This window comes from Harpegnathos saltator, unplaced genomic scaffold (assembly GCF_003227715.2).
Source record: "Harpegnathos saltator strain DR-91 unplaced genomic scaffold, Hsal_v8.6 scaffold119, whole genome shotgun sequence".
In the NCBI taxonomy this organism is placed as follows: Eukaryota; Metazoa; Arthropoda; class Insecta; order Hymenoptera; family Formicidae; genus Harpegnathos; species Harpegnathos saltator.
The window spans coordinates 19,725-41,643 of record NW_020229894.1 but is presented as its reverse complement, the minus strand read 5'-3'; the positions used below and the strand labels follow the sequence as shown (position 1 = coordinate 41,643).

At 45.6% G+C, this 21,919-nt stretch overlaps 1 protein-coding gene across 1 annotated transcript in view; it reads right to left on the bottom strand.

Moving 5' to 3' along the window:
* Positions 1–12,187, bottom strand: part of emp (epithelial membrane protein) — a 45,060-nt gene extending 32,873 nt beyond the window's left edge. Inside the window, exon 1 of the mRNA XM_011138307.2 lies at positions 10,465–12,187. Within this exon, the coding sequence (XP_011136609.1) occupies positions 10,465–10,522 (58 nt within the window). The 5' untranslated portion in view covers positions 10,523–12,187. The remainder of the gene's footprint in view (positions 1–10,464) is intronic.
* Positions 12,188–21,919: the final 9,732 nt, after the last annotated feature.

Here is a 21,919-nt window from a genome sequence, read left to right as displayed (position 1 = left end):
CTCGTTCTCGAACATGTTCGAGAAACTCGAACAAAAGGAAGGGAGAAACAAAACGGAAAAACAGATTCGCTTTTTTCGCTCTCGTGTCCGCGCAAAAGTGGTGATCGATCACTCGCGAGGCGTCGGACTCGGCCGAAGTTGAAGTGCCACTAATGAGAGACGCAAACAAGATTCTACCTCTTCGAGATCGGCCATTATGCAAGTGTTCTTGTACAACTCGAGGAACATCCTCAAGCGTGTACGTCCGCCGACGTAATCGCGCTGACCATCATTTGTCACAGCTAATCTTCGCGTGACTGTTCCATCGTTCCTTCTCATTAACCTTTCAACCGAAAGCTCCTTCCGCTCTCGGAGAGCTCGTGAAAAACAGCGAGGAGATCTCACTTGCGTCGAGCACCGACTGACTGGCTAACCAACAATCCATTATGCAGTTCTAATCCTGCGAGTCGAGGATTCCGCGAGTCCAGTCGTATTTGCTCTCGCGCCTCTTCAGCATTACGGCGGGATTGAGAAATGATATCATCACGATGTCTTTCACATTTTCGCTCTTAAGGCTAGACGCAAAATATCGTGGCGACAGCCGGTGTTTTTAATTACACTCGAATATGTCTCGGGTCTCGACCATTGATCCGAATTTTACGTCTCGGCACCTTCGGAGAGTCGGAGAACTCGCCGCGAAGATAATTTAAACTGAGAATTCACTTTCCTCCGAACGATCGCATTTCTTCCGTATTCCTTAGTCCTTTGGGATTTCGAGCAGGAGTGAAACGTTTTTAACAAGTCGAGGGAAACTTAAAATTCGAGTGAAGGACAATGGGAACAAAGTGACAGATTTTACTGCGTATATTTAATTCCATCGATGGCTAAGAAATACCACTGTCTGCGGAATTAGTCATCTCCGGGTTTTTACGAACTCGACGCTGTCAAACAAAGCTTAAGACTCGACTTTTCTTCTCTCTCAACTTCCTTTCCTCTCGCATTAGGGCTCAATTTTTCCCGCCCGACTTCTAAATTTAAGAGGATGTCTCTCAAATGTCAAACTTCTGTCGACTTATTAAAAACGTTCCACCTTCGCTCGAAGTGTCAAAAGTTCAAAGAATGCGGAAAAAATTTGATCATCCGGTGCAATTCTCACCGCGGTTTCTCGTTTCTCCGAAGAAGTTTCGATTTCACACGTACACACGTTTCTTGTCCATCAACTTGTTACGTGATCATCCTCAACTTAAGATTAGCCGCGACTAAGACCTACAATTGGTCTTCTATTTATTCTTACGTAACAGTTTGACTTCGATCTCACGCCTATTGAAGTATTTACCGACGAATCATTACTCGCAATCGATATTTCCGAGAAACAAAGTTCGTCCACGTGCCACTTCCCACGAACAATCGCATTCATTAGTGCCGCGTAAGGGTCGGAGGACAAGCAATCCGGGCGCGTATTCGCGAAACTATCGCGCAACGCGCTTTGCTGCAAGAGGAGCGCCGCGAAGCAGGTTTCCGATCGGCCGAAGCTCGCTCCCTGCACCGCCTGCTTGGCCGATCGAATGCATTCTACATTCCTGCCGAGCCAATAACGCCAGCCAGTCGTCGGTCTCCGGACCCGGCGGCTCGGATCGAGCCGTGTCGATATCTAATCGACACGCGCGAATAATCCACCGTGAGAGAACGGAGCTCGTCCCCCGAGAGGAAAATCGCGAAGCCCGGCACCGGGCCCGGTGGTCACGCCGGATGAGAGAGAGAGGATTTCTTCCCGAGAACATTTCAAGTCGTCGCTCGCGTGTTCGCCGCAATTTCCCAACACGTTTCTCGTGGAAAACGCGCGGTTGCCAAAGAGAAAACAAAATATCTCTATCGATTTTATTCTTTTCGTCCGCGAGCCCGATCGGGTCGCCATTTCACGTCGAGACCTTTGATACCAGATAAATCAGCCCGGTCTCCATTGGCCGGACAAAGGATGATAGGCGAAGTTAGATAAGTGCGCTCACGAATCCGCGGCCGCGTGCTCGCGTCCATCGAGATGCGCGCGAGAGCGCACTTAGAAGGAGAGAGTAATTTCATCCGAACTTTGTGCTCTGCATGTCCCGGACCCGTAATTGCTAGCTCAGAGAAAGAGCGAAGGAGAGAGGGGGGGGAGCGAAAGAGAAAGAGGAAGGAAGAGAGAGAGAGAGAGAGAGAGAGAGAGAGAGAGAGAGAGAGAGAGAGAGAGAGAGAGAGAGAGAGAGGACCGCCGCGGTTGATTGCTGTCGCAAATAAAGGCTCGTAATGAGAACGGCGAGTTTCCCCGTTTCGACGATTCGATGATGGGAATACGAACGAGAAACCGACAGTTCGTTGAACTCGAGACGCGCCGAAGAGAAGGCCGACGCGCTCGCGCGCGAGCATGGCGGCGACGGCGGCGGCTCTTTTTCCGATCGGCGCACCTGTGGAGGATGCGGGGAGCGCGCAGGAGCGACGGAAATTCATCTTCACCAAATTGCGGCTTTCTCATTCGGCGTTTTCGTTACGCGAGCCGGCTCATGAGATTCCCTCTCATCCATCCGCATCCAACGGCTCGGTGCGCTTTAATACACGCCAGCCGTAATAACATCGCCCCGCGCTCCTTCGAAGAGCCGCGTTGTCGACTCGACGAGAGAGCCGCGCGTGTGAATCAGCCGATCGACGAAGCCTACGCTTTCGGCGCCTTTATTCATTTCCACAACCTCCGTCAGCTCTCGCGACACCTCTCGCGAGACACCGCCTCGCGCGAGAACACAATAGCATTTACACGTTTACCGTGTTCGCAGTTTTTATCGCCCGCGATTTACAATCACGTTCTCTTGTCGGCACGCCGGTAAAAAGTCACGGACGACAACAAGCGGAGATCTCGTTGCCGCGTTTTCCTTATTGCCGGTAATCTGCAGTCGTAAAAATGGAAATTTGCATCGGTGGCAGCGGCGGCGGTGGCGGCGAATTGTCAGCAAGTGGTCGCTTTCGCGCGCGAAATGTTTCGTCGCGCAAATCTCCAAGGCAAATGGCACTCGTCGAAAGTCGACGCGCTGATCGAGCTAATCGCCGAGCGTTGGAAAAAGAGCGAGAACCTCGCGAGACCCGTGAAACAGTCGCGCGCGAGCGAACAGACCAGACCTCGTTTCGCCATCTCCGCTGTGAGAATTTGTTCAGGTTCAGGAAAATCGACGGAATGAGAGCCGAGGAATTTCTGGTATCGCGTCAAATAATGCTTCAAAAAAATAGAAGAGTGGATATAACATATAAATAAATATTATCATACTTAATACTACAAATATAAAATATACTACATAAAAAAGTATATACAACAAATATAAATTCGGATAATTTCAAATCAGGAGATCTCCAAAAGTACACTTTCTTGAGTTTCTCTTCTCCCGCTGGGATAAATTTAGAGAAAATCGTTAGCATCGCATGTAGAGATGCTTCGAAAATAATAAAAATGGCTGTAGATACAGACACATACTACATATAACACATATATTACATGCAAATACAAACTCGGATAATTCTCCGAGGTGGAAAATCTGTCGGAAACTGCTCTCCCGGACGGTTCTGCTTCGGCTTTTGAAAGAAGGGCGAATAAAGTCCGCGGAATTAGCCTTAACAGCTCACACATACGTCCGCAGACCTACATTCCTCCGCGACGTTAACCGACTCTAACTCCTAACTGTAACTGTAACTTCAATGCACGTCACCTCTTGCTCACACCGGCTCTCCGGGAGTTCGTTTCTTTCTTTCTCTTTTTCGACGAATGCACGACGTTCGTCTTTAGCCGGTCTTTACGTGAGAGATTTACCATTCCCATTCGCTGTCAAACGTCAAAGTGGCGTGTCTGTTTGAGTCGCGATTAGAATTCGGTATGACAAACCCTTGTCCAAACAGAGACATAACTAAACGTACTCCAGCGTGGCTGGCGCAAGCATGCGTGTGCATGCACGCGAGTGTATGCAAGTGTATATATATATCTGCGTGCAATGATTACTTCGTGTTATATAAGAGTGCTTCCTGTTCTTACGCCAATCAGCACATAATATGTAAAACACGCCGAGCCTGTCCCCGAGACGCCGTTCTCTTAGTATTGCTCGCGCGGTGAGAAAATAATGCCGGACGCAGTAACGCTACCGTAATAGCGACTTGTCTTTCGCCGGCTGCTTCTATTATGAATTTACGACTGCTTGCATCGATTTTGCATCTTAATTAACGAAAAATTATTTGCATCGTTAGCATAAATGAACGATATGAGAAACACGACGATGATAATGTGCGAACAAATACGTAACAAGGAATATGTGAATAGCTCGGCAAAAGAATGAATTAAAACGAGGATTTATAAGAGTTTTAACACATACACACACATACAAACACTCGTATGCAGCATAATGAACTAAGAATTTGCTGCACACACAATTATAATTCTCGTATATCGTTTCTTGTGAGAAAAGATCTTTTTGTAAAAGACAATTCCAATTCGTAATTTATTAAGTCCATGTTGAATGTGTATTTCCATGTTAGATATTGGCGCATCTGTATATTCCTGCGAGAAACTTCAGAGGCAGTCCTTTATTTGATATATCTTTCCATGGAAAGACTGCTTATGGAAAAATTTTAATTATAAATTGCTTAACTATGCAGGCTAATGACTTCTCGGATAAAGTAGATTTCTTTTGTGTGTCTCATGGTTCTCTTAAATTCATTCATTATTCGTATTATTTTGTCGATTACAAAAAAGAAAGGAAAATTTTTATCTTATTTCTTTTTTATGCACTTCATGAGTTTCTTCGAGCGCAATTATTCTGTGCTTTTTGCATTAAAAAGAATTTTATAATCTTTACAAATAATAATTAATAACATTCACTCGTAGTGCTGGGATTTGGAAAGTCGCGAATCCGGCTTCAGGATTTCTCCTTGCGCGCGGGATTACTCGCATTCTTCGTTAATTCTCGCGAATCTCACGTAAGGGCCCGAAAGTTCCGACTTACGGAGCCGGTTACATCATCGACTCGCGTTCTCACGTGCTCGAACGCTATCGAATGTCTTACGTATGCACATACAACAAGTATCCACGAGAAAGAGAGAGAAAGAGAGAGGGGAGAGAGAGAGAGAGAGAGAGAGAGAGAGCAAAGCAATGTCGAAGACGACAATACACCGTGAGCGCGATGCAACTCGACGACCGCGAGAACATGTCCTCAGTCGCCGGTAATTCCATCGAGAACGACGTCGACGTTTTAATGGTTAATGATCGCAAAGTCTATTCTTCAGTGGACAAGACAACATCTCATAAAGTGTGCTCGTATACGTGCGCATATATATGTATAAAAATTAAATGATCCTTGATCTTCAGGAACAATTAATTATTCCTGATGCAAAGTCGTCTTTTTCTCTCCGCATTGATGTCCGCTGCATGTTATTTATTGTCAAGGTCGACTCGAAAGAGACTCGGCGCGAGTGACGCTGATCGTTCGATTCGATCGAACCTGGCAATTCAACCTGCCCTGGCGATGATGTACAATTTTTTGCGCACGGCAAAAAAATTGAATTATATAATAAACAGACCTCGTACTTTGGCATGATTGACGCATGCACGGGAGAACGCGATAATTAGCAATCCCGGAATCTCGATCTATCGATCTTTGAGATCCAATATGTTACGCCACCGAGGATAACCAGTACTAGAAAAAGGATCGATCGATTAGCGTTCGGCGCGAGGAGTAAAAAAGAAAACATGTCCGATATGAAGAGAAACGTCCGTCATAAAATGCAGTCATTAAATAGCCTGATCACCTGATCGTTATTTATCGATCATTAGCCGATTAACAATTTTCCTTTTCGTATCTTTCTCTCTCTCTCTCTCTCTCTCTCTCTCTCTCTCTCTCCCCCTCTTTTTCTCTCTCTTTTCTTCGCCACTTCTCCTATTTTATTCCATCCACGTCGGATGTCACTCCCGTCACGAATTTGACGACAGATCCGAAGTCGACTGATGTAAAGTTGATGGACTTTGATGGAATCGTATTAACCGATTAACAATCGGTCCGATCAGATGATTAGCAAAATTATACGCATAAAGATATCTCCTTCGTGTATCGCTCCCTGTTTATCCTTCTCACCGTTTTTGCCTATTTTTTTTCTCTTGTAATTTGCATGTCTTTCGCATGCTCTAATTTTTTGCATGTCTTTCGCATTCCACCGACATCGAACGTCACTTCGATCATAAATTTTACGACAGATTTAGGGTCATCATATTATTAAATTAAATTAAAGCCAAGCTTTGTGGGATGTTGTTTACGGCGCGAATTCTCGCACATCGAAATTAAAGAGCCGCTGAGATACGAGTCCTGTTGTAGGCGCGAATCCAGAAAGAATATTATGAAAATAAACAGTTGCCGCGACTCGCGCGGCCGAAGAGGCGATAAAACATGCGACAACGTGACATTCTCTCAGTATCAATGTTCAATCGTGACGTTCTCCTTCGAGCAGCCACGCAGGAGATTGAGATCAGTATAATTTTCAGACGGCAGACATGGAAAGTACGTACGTCTGCGCGACTAAATTATCAACGACAATGGAAACGTGACAATTTATGCGCTCTCTGCGCCTCCATATTTACAGTCGCTCTGCGAATCGAAAAAACTCCGCGGAAAGTCAAATCTTCGCGGCCGCGAAAGCCGCGAGTCGCGTAAATCCTGACGCTTCGCGTGATTTACCGTCGCCTTCGACACGATTAACCGAAGTTGCTCCACGCTTACAGCATCGCGGTCATCGTTTCGCAAATCGGAAACTCGGCGGAAAATGGAATTTTCTCCCCGGAGGGGCACGTAAGTCGCGCAATCTCCGACGCTTTACATAATTAAACGCCGTCGTTCGCACAATCGACCGACGTTATATCCCGCATCTACAGCACCGTGTGCCGTGTTTTCGGCGGGACGGAAATCCCGCAGAAAATCAAATTTTCTCCCCGAAAACTCGAGTCGAGTCAAGCAACCTCTCTGGCCCTCCCCCATGCTTTACACGACTCTGATGATCGCCGTCTTTCGCACGTTTAACCGACGCTGTTCCATGCTCGCCGTCGCCGCGGTGAATTGTCTCGCGAACCGGAAACTTCGCGGAAAATAGGATCCTCCCCCCGCGCCGCCCAGAAACGGCCGATCGCATCACTCCGACTCTTTGTACGATTAACCGGCCGAATCCTTCACGCGCAATTAAGTCGGCCCCGATTGAATAATTCCCCCCCAGGCTACGAAACGAATTACTCGACGAGCAGCGAATCGCCATTCGGCGGCCTCGGCGCGACGAACTCTTTCTATGCCAGAATGCTGGGTGCTTTTCTCCATGCTCGCCAGCAGCCGGCGAGATTACCGGAACTCCCGATGAGTCCGATTCGCGCGAGAGTAAGACGACGTCTCGCATCGGTCGCGAGTTCGCAGCGAAAGCTCCTTTCCGGAAGCGGTCGCGCGGGTTAATAAACCGCGGGCGATATTATGACGTCGGGCGTCATATTTTACTTCACGTGGCCCCGATCGGGCCCGTCCGGCGACGGAACTTTCGGGTTCGTGTCGCAAAAGTACCGCGCGGCACCCGGAACGCGCATATCCGCCCGGGGCGCCCGGGGTGGCAGCCCCTTCAGGGCGCCGCACAGTGGGGCCAGATGACATTTATTGGTTCAAAATTCTCTACACTAGGAAAAAAATTTAGTATCTCTAACAAAACTGTTTAGTTGAGGCATTTTTTAATACCAACCAAATATCTTGTTTTATATAACGAAATATTTAGTTGTCTCGACTAAATATATTTTTCTGCTTTGTTCCTGCTATGTGGTCTGCTATGTTCTGCTTTGTCTGGACCAAATGATCTTGTTCTTCATATATAAAAGTTAAGCATTTTAATTATTTTATCCGTAAAAATTATATAATAACGAAATATTATTTTACATAAAGTAAAATAAGGCCCAATGGATACTATTTTGTCTTTCTGTGCACTAAAATTTAGATTTTATATATTAAGAAAAAATTATAGTATAACAAAATTCATATAGTTAAAGCTTTTTGGTTGTTATAACAAAAGTATTACGTTATACGAACAAACCGTAATCAAACGAGATATTTGTTTACAGGAACTAAACAGTTTTGTTGGGCATATTTTAACCAAATTATTTTGTTACAACAAAATTTTGGTTCACGCAACAATACATTTTTTCTAGTATAGAGACCTGAATTTCCAACCGATCATCGACACCAATCGATGAGATTGATCTTGAATAAATTCCAAAAAGATCTGTCTAGCCGAAATTTCGAAAAAATTATCGGCTCAGGGTTCATGGGTTTAGGGTTTGTCTTAAAAGTTTATCGTTTAAAGTACAGTGTCTTGGGTTCGACCTCAATGGGTTCGAGCCTATGAATATTAAAATGCGAGACCCCAGAACTTATAATCACCTTTTGGAAATCACCTCAGAATTTCAAAGCTCATCATTTCAGCCCACATTAAGAAATAATGAAGGATTAAAATCCCTCGATTTTGTGCTTAACGGGTCTATATTTGATGTTTTTGTATTTTGGGCATATGAGTTTTGGGTTAATGGGTTTCTGCTTCAAGATCGATAAATCTCGAGGTGTCTGTTGATTGGTTTCATAGTTTCAATCCGCTGAATACGCTATTAGATAGAAATAAATGTCGAATAATGAGTATTTCACAAGTATTTCTCGCGTTTGACGCGATAATTTTTTTTCTTTTGGGGCTGGTAATTTGAGAAAAAAATTTCTTTTCAATTTTGGCAAGACAGATCTCTTCGGAATTTATTCAGGCTCAACCTCATCCATTGTTGTCGATGATCGGTTGGAAATTCAGGTCTCCAGAGAATTTTCAATCAAAGAATGTCATCTGGCTCCACTGTGCGCCGCGGCGGCGGAGGTGTCGACGGCGACGCCGGTCCGCCGCGCCGGCGAGGGCCGACGCTGAATAGACCGCAATGATTCAGTGCGGTCGAGCGCGAGCGCGATGACACATCCATTGAATCGAATTAAGAGCAACGGAGCTACAAGCGAGCCGTGACATTAGCCGCGATGATCGAGTTAATCGCGCAGCCTGCCGGGCCCGAAGAAGCGCACCACGTCACGGTGCGTCCGGTGCGCCTCGCGAGACCGAGACGAGGTCGGCGGAGTGGTCGGGACGCTGCGCGATTGTCGCAAAGATGCACCGTCGGGATCCAGCTGACAGGATCGAGGACGAGTCGACGGTGCCACGAGCGAGCCGGCGGTGATGCATTACGTAAACGCCGACGCGGTTCGATTCAGCTTTTCGAGCGTGACGAACTTTACCGTACCTTAGTAGATTCGAAGCGATTTTAACGTTGTATAAGATGAGCGATAATTAAGCTTGCATAACGGCGCCTACATGGGGAGCGAGAGAGGGGCCTCTCTCCGGGGAAAATAGAGACGAGGGAGCCTTTTCGCCCGCGAATCGGCGCTTTCCATTAGCCTAGATAGAAAATCGCAAGGTGGAAGTAACGCCGCGTAGGTAATCCAAAAATGGTAATTTACCATTCGCTTTGGAATTTTATGTCTGCCCCCCGCTCTCCGCCCCTTCGGCTTCAAGTGCTACGTCGAAGTGGTTATATTGGAACGTTAACTTTACTCATGTTTACGAGTGCGAAACGTAACTGAGTAGATTTTTGATAAGTGTAATAAGTTCAGCTCTACCGCGTGTCATGCGAGCGAAAGCATCTCAGCGGTTACTGTAAACAGCGGTTCCTTAATTATTTTTTATCATTTTTACATCGTACTTACGACGGAGACGTAAACGAAGACGGAAACGAGAGAATGCGTGCGAATGCGACGTTAGTCGACCGATTATTTCAGTCAGTTCGACCAATCAACGTGACGAGGGAGTCGGCTTCTGCTTGAAATTCCGAGTGGACCTTCCGCGACATACAAGTCGCGTTTTGTTCTCCTCACCGCGTATATGAAAGTTATCGAGGGGAATATAATCGGGTCGTAGATCCTCCGAGGTTACCTGCGGCTTTGCCTGGCCGTCTTCTCGCGACGATTTCACAATCGTCGTCCGCACGCGCCTCGTCCTCGTGCCGCTCGTCCGGTCGAGCAGCAACATCGGCGATCAACGGGAACATCGCGGCGATTTAACCGCGAAACACGCAACCTCGATACGCGCGCACAATATCGCGAATACCGCTTCCGGCTGTAAACGCACGGCGAGCGCGTATGACGCTGCGATATTCACGCGAGAGACGCTTGACTTTCGCGATCGAGTCGAGCCGATCATGACGATTACGTTACGATCGTATTATGTTACGAGGGCGAGCGCAATTCACGCGAATGAGCACAAGTGTACGAATGCACCGGAGAGTACAGCGCTCTCGCCAAACTCCTGTTGCTCCTCGGCAGCAACGGAGTCCTGGATTCAGAAACATTCCCAAAACGGGATCTCGAGGGAAGAGTGAGTACTTACACCATCGTCTGAGGAAGCCGCCCTGCAGTTTCGCGCAGATCCCGCGATGCACCCTCATGCTGAACGAACCTTCACTGCGCCTTCACCCCGAAATCACGAAAGCACACCGGCGATACGCCAAAATCGTTCCAAGTGCGAACTCGAAGCTCGTTTCCTCTTGCTTCTCCTTTCTTCTCTCTCTCCCTCTCTCTCTCTCTCTCTCTCTCTCTCTCTCTCTCTCTCTCTTTCAGGTGTCCTTCCTTCCTTCAGAATCCACCCGTAGATAAAGTACACAAAAAACACCTCTTTCCCGAAGTCGTCGAGCTTTGGCGTCTTCGTCGTCCTTGTCTTACCGATGCCGCCGTAGTCTTCCAGCGTCACGTGTTGCCTTCTTGGCGTTCTCTTGGTCGTTTTCTCGCGACGACGGCTTGGAAGAGGCTGTCGAACAGTTGGAAGAACAGCTGGAGAAAGTCAATCCTCCTTTCAGAGTGCGCTAAGTGTGCCGGAGCGCGCGGTGCCGCCGTGCGCGTTTATTATACCGTTGATCCTGGTCCAGAAGACGCGCTTTTACTTCTCCTCTTTTACACGTCGTCGTCGTCGTCGTCGTGATCGTGGTCGTGGTCGTCGTCGTCGTCGTCGTCGTTACCGTCGTCGCTGTGCGTTTCACGGAAAACGTCGGATGCTCTCTGAAGCAGAGGCAGCGCGATCACCGCATACCCTTCTCTCGGCGGGACCAGCTGATACCGCGGAGGATGTCCACCACGTCCCCGATCAACCGGTCGGTCGATCGATCGATCGTTCACAGCGGTACCAGCGTCCACGATCGAGCGATCCTCGTTGGCCCTCGAGTCCGTCCGCACGCGACGAATGCACGCGAGTGCACACGACTACCTCTTCGACTGCTGCGTGGTCGGCTGTCGGTGGTTGCGACAGTGATCGTGGGAACGACCGGCGCTGATGATGATGTACTTGGGCGAGGAAGAGGCATACGATCAGGAGGAGGGAGCGACGTAGGGATATGGATAGAAGAAGCGAAAGAGATACATGGAGACGGATGGAGAAAAAGGGAGGGAAGGGGGAGAGGGGGAGAGAGAGAGAGAGAGAGAGAGAGAGAGAGAAATATATATATATATATGTATATAGAAAAAGGAGAGAGAGAGAGAAAGACAAGACTGAATCGGGAAGAGGAGTGTCGAGAAGTCGTGAATGGAAGTAGGGAGCAGAAGGAAGAAAAGAGAGACAGAGAGAAAGAGAGAGAGAGAGAGAGAGAGAGAGAGAGAGAGAGAGGAGAGAGAGAGAGAGAGAGGAGAGGAGAGGAGAGATAACCGAAGCGAAATCAAACGGCGGAACTGACGTGTGCGTTTGACGTACGTGTAGGTAGCGGTGTGTACGTGTTCGCGCGCGCGAAGTCGTGTGGTTAAGGATGGGCGAGCGTGGTGCGATCGGTGCGAGATCGGCCGAGACACTGCGAGCGCGCCGAAGAGCGTCGCGTCGTTCAGGTGAACGATTTATTATTGCCCCCACTTGCCGCTCCACTTTGCCCCCTTCGGTGACTATCAGCGGCTACTACTACTGCTGCTGCTGCTGCTGTTGCTACTATCGCTGAATGCTGGCGCGTCGCTGCTGCTCCATTCGGCATTCGCGCTCCTTTCGCGTTGTATAGCTTGCGCAGGAGCGCGCATTATCTTGTCGGAATTTCTTCCACATCACGAGAAATTTTATCCCAACACTACGTCTTCTTTTTCTTCCCTTTTCCAATTTTTTTTCTTTTTATTAAGAGCTCTCGCGCACACGTGTCGGTGCGCGGTGCGGGCAAGAGATGCATGTGGCTCGGCAGAATCCGCGAATTGAAAGTCCTGCAAAAAATTCCAGGACTCAAAACACGAGCATGTGACTGCGGAAAGTGACGGACGTTCGATCGCGTGATTCTATGATCACGAGCCTGAATCCTTGCTGCTTCATTTTCCGACCATAGCTCCGCGAGCCTAGGCACGTCCCTGCACGTGAAGCGAGTCTTTCTCTCTCTCTTGCTCCTTCTTCCAGCCAGGTAACGCAGGTGCGGACGCCTGCGCCTGCGCTGCTACCACCACCAGCACCTGAGAGCGCACTCCACGTCTCGTCTCCTCTCGCTTTCTCCAGCGCCTTGTCGTCCTTGTTCGCCAGGTCGTCCTTCCCTCGGGTCCTTTGCTTCCGCGCGCGATTCCTCGTCATCCGGCAATCCGTCTCCTCGCGGCCGGCCAGCTCGCTCTGCGCGACGGTTTTGGAAAATAATAATAATAATCCTTGTGCCGCATAGGTGGAGTTCGGTGACTGTCCTGGAACGCTACGCGCTTCCCACGAGTTCCTCATGGCGTTCCGCTCATTCATCCTGCGACACGAAGAACGCGCGCGGCGGTCTCGTCCTCCGCGGATTCTCGCTTCGCTTCGTTTTCGCAGACGACTTTCGGTCTGCCGGAGTTTCCGTTTTACCGAAAACTAATGCTAATGGCTAACCTCGATTTACGTACCTCATTTCCTTCTTCTTTTTCTTTTTTTTTTAATTAGTCTCTCAAGGTGACCATACCTTGCGGGGATAATAAATCTTAAGATTAATCGTCAAAGTATGTATCAAGATATTTCTTATCGAGAGAGAGTGAATCCTCCGACACTTGGCCAACTAACCAGCGACTGTCGGCTTTTACAAAGAGAGAGCAACTCCATTAGCAGAACTGAATTATCTATTGGCCGGGGACCACGATGATAAAAATTTAATTGGAAAAGCGGAAGGAGCTCTGCAAGAGGCCTTTAGTCGGCCAGCCGTTCTCGGTTATCTTGACCGGGTTTTAATACAGCTGAATATCCAAACAAATGTTTTCGGCTGCAATAAGAGAAATATTCCTCTCTTGGGTATTGATAAATTAAAAAATTGTTTGGCCAAAATAACCGGCAAATTAATAATCAAAATTGATCAAAATACGCTAAATAACTGTGCATAATTTAGTCGACTGATGATGTTAATTATTTATTAGTGTATATAATCCGTTTCAATTTCGGGTTATTCTTCTTTCCGAAGAAATGAACTGGAATGTTCATGAAAGGTCGGAAACGAATCCAAGATAAACGCGGCACCAACGCGGCGTAGAAATTAAATCAAACATTTCTCTATATTATATCGAAGAAATCTAAAACATCAGTATATGATCAATCAAATCAAAATAATTAATTGGAACAATTGAAATTATTTACTCCACCCTAATTTTAATTGTTTGTTGTCAATCGGTTCAAATTTTCCAATCAATTAATGCCCAACATTGATTTTTTCTTTTTAACCAAGCTCCTGCTCTCCGCTCAGTTATGCGAATTAAAATTTTTTTTCTTCGATTTAACTCATTACTCAATTAATTTAGTTGATCTAATTACAATTATTATATGGAAATCTTTGCCGATAAAAAGAGTCTCAATCGTGATATTATAGAAGATATTTAAAGTGATATACGCGAAACGTACAATTTCGCCGGTGTACCTCAATTGTAACGTCATACGAATATTTTCAGTCACAAAATTATCATTTCCTGCCAGCGCCAATTCTCTCAGTTGTTCTGAGATTCCTTGTCGCGTGCAAATCAAGGATTCACGTACAATGCTGACAAGACCACAAACAAACTCTCGGAACCCGCCGCGCCGGTGGGGGAGGGGGGCGGGGGGGTTTGGATTTTTCTGCGGCAAGTATTTTCCGCGGCGATCAGAGGTGTCAGTGTCACGTGACCTGATACGACCAAGATGGAACAGAAACGACTTGGCATCTTGCAAACCAACGCACACGGCACGGGATCTACCCATGCCGTTCGAAACTAGTCCCAGTTTACGGCGGCGCGTGCACAAAGTCGCGCGCTCAGACATAGTTTTTCGCGCATCACGGACTTTCACCCGGTCGCGACCAGCCAGTCGGTTACCCACGCATCGAAATCACTGAAAGACGTTGAATTTCCGGCCGCCGAGATTCCCAGGGATTATCATTAGCACGCCGCGGCGGCCGCGGTCTGACCGAAATGGACGGAGCCCGCGTAGACTCCGATAAACGACGGAGAGAGGGGTAGCGGGAGGGGTAACCGGACTTTACAGTTAGCGAACTCTCGAAAGAGGAGGTCCGCCGCCAAAATTAACCCGATTCCTCTGCCTAGCACATCGACGCGATCGACGCAATCGCCTCTTACCTAGGAACGTGGCCGGCCGGCTCGATCGAGGACATAAATGTGGGTCAGCTCGGAAAACCACGCGAGTTTTTACGGCGCTTCCCTCCTTCCCTCCGCCCTGCCTCCGCCCTCCGATGCTGCTCCGCTCGCGAAGCTCCGCCGCATTATCGCATCTAGAGCTCCCACTGTGATTTGTATCAACGATAATTGTTACTCATGTGGCAATCGGCTGAGTATGCTTGAGGAACCGTTACGTTTGACCGAATTTCACACATATGCGATATTTCAGTCCGTCATATCCGGGCGGACGCGCGAGAAGAAGCGGATGGCGCGGAATCTCGCTCGAATTCGCTGACGCGTATCGGAAAATTCACGAGCGACGGTTGTTCGGACTCGCAATCTCATCGAAGTCCCAAGTGTCCTCGCATTATGACCGAGTCGTATGATTCGCATAACTCATCTCATAAAGCACGCCGAGAGGATCGCGCGCATGGCATGCGCGTGCGGAGGAGGATCCGCGAGTCCGCCTTTGAAACGGTCGAACTTGAAAGGCGGAATTATATTCTAACGACGTGAGCCGTGAGAGAGAGAGAGAGAGAGAGAGAGAGAGAGAGAGAAAGAGAGAGAGAGAGAGAGAGAGAGAGAGACCACCGCTGTCAACGATGGATCCGTCCGCTGATTGAGGGAGAAAACGAGATTGTAAAGAATGAGAAACGTTTGTACGACGGCTATGATAACGTATGTATTTACACAAATCTCAATCCCTCTCTTTAAATAGAATAAGCAATTACGCGTGTATTTCTTTTTCTCTTTTAACAGGATATCACAGTTTTCCAGGAAAATATACATTATCTTAGTTAAAAACAACTTCTTCTCGGTCTTAACGATATGTATAATGCATATCCTCGTAAAGAAGAAGGAACGATTGCATCCAAAATTTTGCGACGCCTCTTATTCGCCAGAACTTCTTTCCGTTCAAATTTGTGATTGACTATCATGTGAGGGCCTCTCTCTTAATAATTAAAAAAATTTACATTGTTATACCATGAATGGTACAAATAAATGTACTAAATTTAATATCATCTTAATAATCTATCTGCATTTATGCAATTATGTAATTTACTCAAATTACATGTGTAAAGAGAGAGAGAGAGAGAGAGAGAGAGAGAGGGAGAGAGAGAGAGAAAGAGAGAGAGAGAGAGAGAGAGAGAGAAATATGTTGTATATAATTTGATATTTTAGGCTCTGGCGATATAGAGAAACGCTTGATCTGACTTTTAATTTAACGCCGTGTCCTTCATGGATTTATCGTCCCTTTTCCTGACGAAATGAACTGGAATGTTTGCGAAATGGAAATAAATTCATGAAGGACGCAACCTCAATCCGGAAGCCACACAAGTATAATGAGGAGAGTTTGAAATTTATGATATTTTGCCAGACAGGATATATGACTAATTTAGTCGTTTCGGTATCTATGATACAAACCTCCTATTGTTTGAGACAGATGTTTGTCGAATCAAATATTGCGACATGTAACAGATCAAGGAAAAGATCATTCTACTATATCAAGAGAAGCGATTGCTCAATTTTTTTCGTTCGTGACTAATGGTTATCTTCAACAAAGAATATTTTCTTGATAATAATAACTCGAAATATACTCATTACATGAATTTTAGAAAAGTCATCATATGCTCAAAGAAAAATTTCTTACGTTTATTTACGTCTTTTCTCTTTTTCATTTTCTTACATTAAAAATTTGCTCCTTAAAAATATAAAACTTATAATACTCCGTACATCAAAGCAAATATTTTAAATTTAATATTCACGTTTCAAGTTTTAATTTAACATTTATGTTCTAATTTAATACTTCTGGATGAAGTACTAAACTTACTACTAGAATTCTGAATATTGAATAAATCTGACGCATTTATGAGAGATTCGCGGATATATAAATCTATAAAATACTTGAAACATTTGTTTGAATGTGCTTGAATGTATTTATACGGATTCACGCGGCTCGTTTCAGTCAAAGCAGCCGGCGTAATCAAAATTTTTCACATATATACACGAGACAAAGGAGATTCCGATGAATCATATAACAGAACGATACGATTGTTATAACATTTTATTATCGCGATTAACGTCGGATCTCGGATAAACCGGCACGTATCCGAAGGTTTCGAGAAAACATTTGCGTAGCTGCTCATCGCCAAGCAAAAACGATTTGCGCAAAATCGTGCGATTCTCGTTCCTGTATTTTTTTCTTTTTAATAAATAGAGACTACAATCAGGATGTCGGCAGAGCACGTTACGCAATGTACGTTCAGCGCGACGCGCGGAAAAAATGGCGTAAGAAAAGAGAAAAAAGCCATCAAATCTGTTTGGATTACATCAATTATATTACCTTGTCATAATTTATCAAAAGTCGCAATATAGTTGGTTTCGTAATACTAAAAATTTCGAGGTATTGTTCGAATAAAATATCAAGGTTACCACTCACTTCCACTGCTATCGTCCAGCAAAAGCAAGGGCATCACGCGTGGCGATTGGCTTGTAATTGAGATCGGCAATTGTTTCCGACGATAAAAAGAAAGGCTTTTCACTATTAGCCTATAGGAACACACACAACTAGGACACGGCCAGCGCACGATATGTGAAACTTCGACGTTAATCGGCGCGTTCGATGTTCAAGCGCGGGACTGAAATTGCGCGCGTCTGTGCATATTTGGACTCGGACTCTTCAGCAATAAAATTATCCTGAACCATATTGATAAGAAAACGGTAAAAAAAACACACACAACGTACGTAAAATAACCTTCACGTGCGCATGAGTATCTCGATTTTACGTAAGTGCAATTTTACATAAAAACTGCGTGATATAATGATTTTTAATTTTTATATTTATCTTTTTATGCTCATATGCTCGGTTCTCTAGTTCTCTCTCCCCTTTCTTTCTCTCTCTCTCTCTCTCTCTCTCTCTCTCTCTCTCTCTTCCTCTCATGTTCCTTACAGCCGAATGTTATGCGAAAGACTAATTTTTTTTTAACATTTAGCGAGAGATAAAATATCTAAAAGATAAAAGAATATTTATTTGATGAATATCCTCTATTATTTTTTTGCTACTTCTCAATATAAAGTCCGCAATTTATGCAGAAATGTACGCAGCCTTATATTCCAAGCATTAATCAGTCACAAATTATCTTTAATTATTCATAATTTCGTAATAAATAAAGAGGGAGACGGCTAGAACGTTTATCAAGTTCATCAGAGCCACGTCCTTGACGGTATATGTCAAGGTCACCGGAATCGGTAAGGTCGCCGCTAATATCAATATTCACCCGACTGTTTTTCTTTATTATTTCACTCGCCTTATTGCAGCCCAGAGAGACCAATTTAAACAAATGATTCGGACGATCTCCATTGACACGTCCATGAACCGATAATGAGAGACAGAGAGGACGAAAGAAATAATGACAACGAGTCTCTGTGAAAACACATATTTCCGCGGAGTACAAACTAGGAAAATACACTTGTTCGTTATAACAAACAGCGGGAGGTCTGAAAGGGTTAATACCCCGTTGTTGAACGTCACAATCGGCCGTGCTGTAATTTACGGGACGAAACGCGCAACCAAGTTGACGACGTCGCAAATCTTTCGCAAACGCGAAACAGCCTCCGCCACCCTCCCGCCGCCCCATCCTGTGCGTTACGCGATGCGGCCGCGTTACGACCGCGACGAGGCATTATCATATCATACCAAACGCTGAGGTGGAATAGTTAATTGCCGCTAATTAGCATACAACCTCTAACCGGCCGTGATTGTAGAATTCGTGTCATTAGGAGATACATAGGCGTTCATAATCGCGCGACTATTACCGCGCGCGACGCATTTCAAGAAGCCTCTTTTTTTTATGCGATTGCGTATAATGCGACCGTGAAGCGGCGCGATCGATCAACTAACGATAATTTGTAATTTCTCCATTGTGCTATACGGAAATCGCGCGAACTCATCATAGCGAAGTGTTACACAAGTTGTCGCGGAAAAAAAATAACCTTCCTCAGAGGACGCGTGTGTGACGCGCGGAAAAATTGCCTTCCTCTGCTCTTCACAAGATTTTCGCGCTATTTCGCCCGACAACTCCGATCGCATTTCGATACAGTTCCGAGCTTTATAATCAGACCTTGCGAAAAGCATTACAAGCTCGCGCGTTACAAACAAGCGTGTGTGGCTGGAAATCTCTGCGCATTTCTACCGCACGCGGGAAAGCGTGTAATTGACTGGAGCTTTTCTTTCACGTTTTTTGTCGGCGTAAATCGCGTCGTTTAAACGTGCCGAGTAACATGATTGAAGACGGCAAAAGACGCGTGAAAAAGCTTTAGTCAATTATTTGCTGCTGCAAACGTGTAAAAATAGCTCACTCGAACTTGCAGCGTTGTCACAGAAACGAAACGAACTTGAAAATCGCGGCGAGCCGACTGCTGGAACGCGATCGATGGACTCTCTCCCTCTGTTTCTCTCTCTCTCTCTCTCTCTCTCTCTCTCTCTCTCTCTCTCTATATATATATATATATATATATATATAACGTTCTCGCAATAATGCGCATTCTCGTCTCTCCATGGCAATTCGATCGATCGCGCGGACGTCGCCGGCAGAATGTCAAGCAGGATCGTACCGTGACGACCGCGACGGCGAACACGCAACTTCCGCGTGCGGCTCACGGTTATCAAGGCGGCATTAGAATTACTCCACTTACTTTTATTTACAGAAGCTCCGTACATCGTACGCCGTGGCAGCGGAAGCGAGGCGAATAGACAGGGCGTCAGTGCGTGTAATTGTTCGCCGTCCCTGGAATTACACGAATGGCCAAACTGCGCCGAGATCAAGCCGGCGAAAGCGACTCCGGGACTCCGTCGGCCGCGTGCGCGTTTCTATTTTTCTCGCCGACGGTGCGCAGCCTGCAATTTCCCGCCGCGGATCCCGCTCTGCTGAAACACGCGGCACAAGAGATGTCAGTTAATAAGCTCGTTAATAAGATTCCACGCGGGCAATCGCGCATTGCGATCGTGCGATTGTCGCCCCGTCCGCTATTCACACGCTTGTTCCTCGATAGAATCGAGAGTAGAACCGGCGGTGCACCGAATTCGGCGCTCTCTCAGAGAGGCAAATTAATCTCGTTAAAATCATAGTTGTTGGATCGTTCGGATTTGTGGGGGATTTGTAGAAACTTTTGCAACGAGTCAAAAATCGATAGCATTTCATGCTTGGGCGTAGCTTCACTCAATAATGCTTTATAATAATTTAATAATTTTTATAGTAATTATAATAATTTAATAATTTTCAATCTCAATTATATACTACTATTATAATGACTAATATACACAACTGACAAAGGTGTAGTTGAGAGATTTGATTATTTCTAGTTTTCGACAATCAGACGAGAAATATCGACACGGAACGATCGGGATGACAAGTTTCTGAAAAAGTGCATTGTGCAAGAGCGAGGATGTTTGCTTATTCCTGTCAGTTTTGCTCAACGTCTTTCAAAACATAAAAAACATATAAAGTAATCGTTATATAAAAGAGAATTCGAGTAATTTTTACGAGAAATTACAAAACGGTTGTTTCGGCCGTTTTGGTAGTTCTGATGTTAAATAACGACACGATGTTATTTTGTCGTTAGATTTGTCTTTTCACTGTTTTTCTTACCATACAGCTTGCAGATTATTAGCAGCTTTGCTGTATATCACTCGTCGTTTACTGCGTGTTGTGAAAGTCGTTCGATTGAAGTTATCGCCGCACGGGCCGCTTTGAACAGAGCACAACCTGCGGTAAGTCACAATGACTTACCGAAAATATTAACAAACAAAAAGCACGTCAGACGCGCGACAACCATGGAGGTGAACGACACGCTTATTTGTACGATCGTGCCCTGCATTGCAGTTACACGACCTCGCTATCGGCCAGCTTTCATCGGTGACGTAAGCTCCTCGGAGTAAGCATGCTCTGAGGAAAAAACTCTCACCTCGTCGGCGCGAATATTTAATCCGGCGCAAGGCAACAATCGCGAAATAAATAAATAGATGATTGAAGTGACAGAAAATGAGACAAAGAGAAAGAGAGAGAGAGAGAGAGAGAGATACACTGCAAACCCGAGTGTGTTATTTTGACGCGTATAAGCTGAAGCTTTCTTTACGCGTATCTTGTCGTTTTAAATCACGTCGTTTAACGCGTTTAAGTGATATCGAAATGCATCAAATGACGTGATTTCAGACGACAAGAAACGCGTGAAGAAAACTTCAGCTTATACGTGTCAAAATAACACACTCGGGTTTGCAGTGTAGAGAGAGAGAGAGAGAGAGAGAGAGAGAGAGAGAGAGAAAGAGAGAGAGAGAGAGAGAGAGAGAGAGAGAGAGAGAGAGAGAGAGAGAGAGAGAGAGAGAGAGAGGGAGAGAGAGAGAGAGGGAGAATATTCTTGTTGTACTAATTGAATCGGAATTTCAAATCTACCAGTGATTTGTATAACGCAATCGCAATAAATTGCTAATAACAATGACATTAGCAAGAATATTCTCAAACGTAGATAACAAGTTTAAATGCTTGATAATACTTATTATTAATAAAAAAGAATTAATAAGAAAAAAAGTATCATGCACAAGTTTCACAGTTTTCCAAAACAGTTCGAATCGAAAGCAGTCGAACATCAAACAAAGTCCAACTGTGCGTTTTATGACATTGCTTGACACACAGGACTTGGAACTGTCCTGTCAAATCGAATGGCTTTCAAATCGATCGGTTCTTCTTTTGAGCCTACTAAGGCAGTAGCTGTTTGCAGCATTAGAGAAGAGCCAAGATCGATGCGATTTGTCAGTGAAAAGTGAACAACTTTATATAATTAAACGTTCATGGGATTTTCGTGTGTAAATTCCTGTTGCGTGATTTATTACATCATTAATACATTTCAAGAGTATTCTTTCGCAAATCAAGAGAAATGTTCATGATAAGTCTTGTGATTAACCAAAATTTGCTAGCGGAAACGCGCTAGCACGAAATTAAACCGTCAAGAAATTCCGGCGGAGGAAAAATCGCGTACGTTCGCCTTGACTTGAATCTGCCGAAAGACCAGAACTTAAACATCGACTTTCACGATTCGATTTCGTTCGGTCCACTTACTTCATACCGCTCGAAATCGTTCGAGTCACCCGTTCTGTGCGACGTCTCGATCGTTTCCACGGTTCAAATGAACTTTCGTTCTCGACATCGAGTTTCGGCCGCGAGCTTACGTTCCGTTCCGCTCCGGCGGCA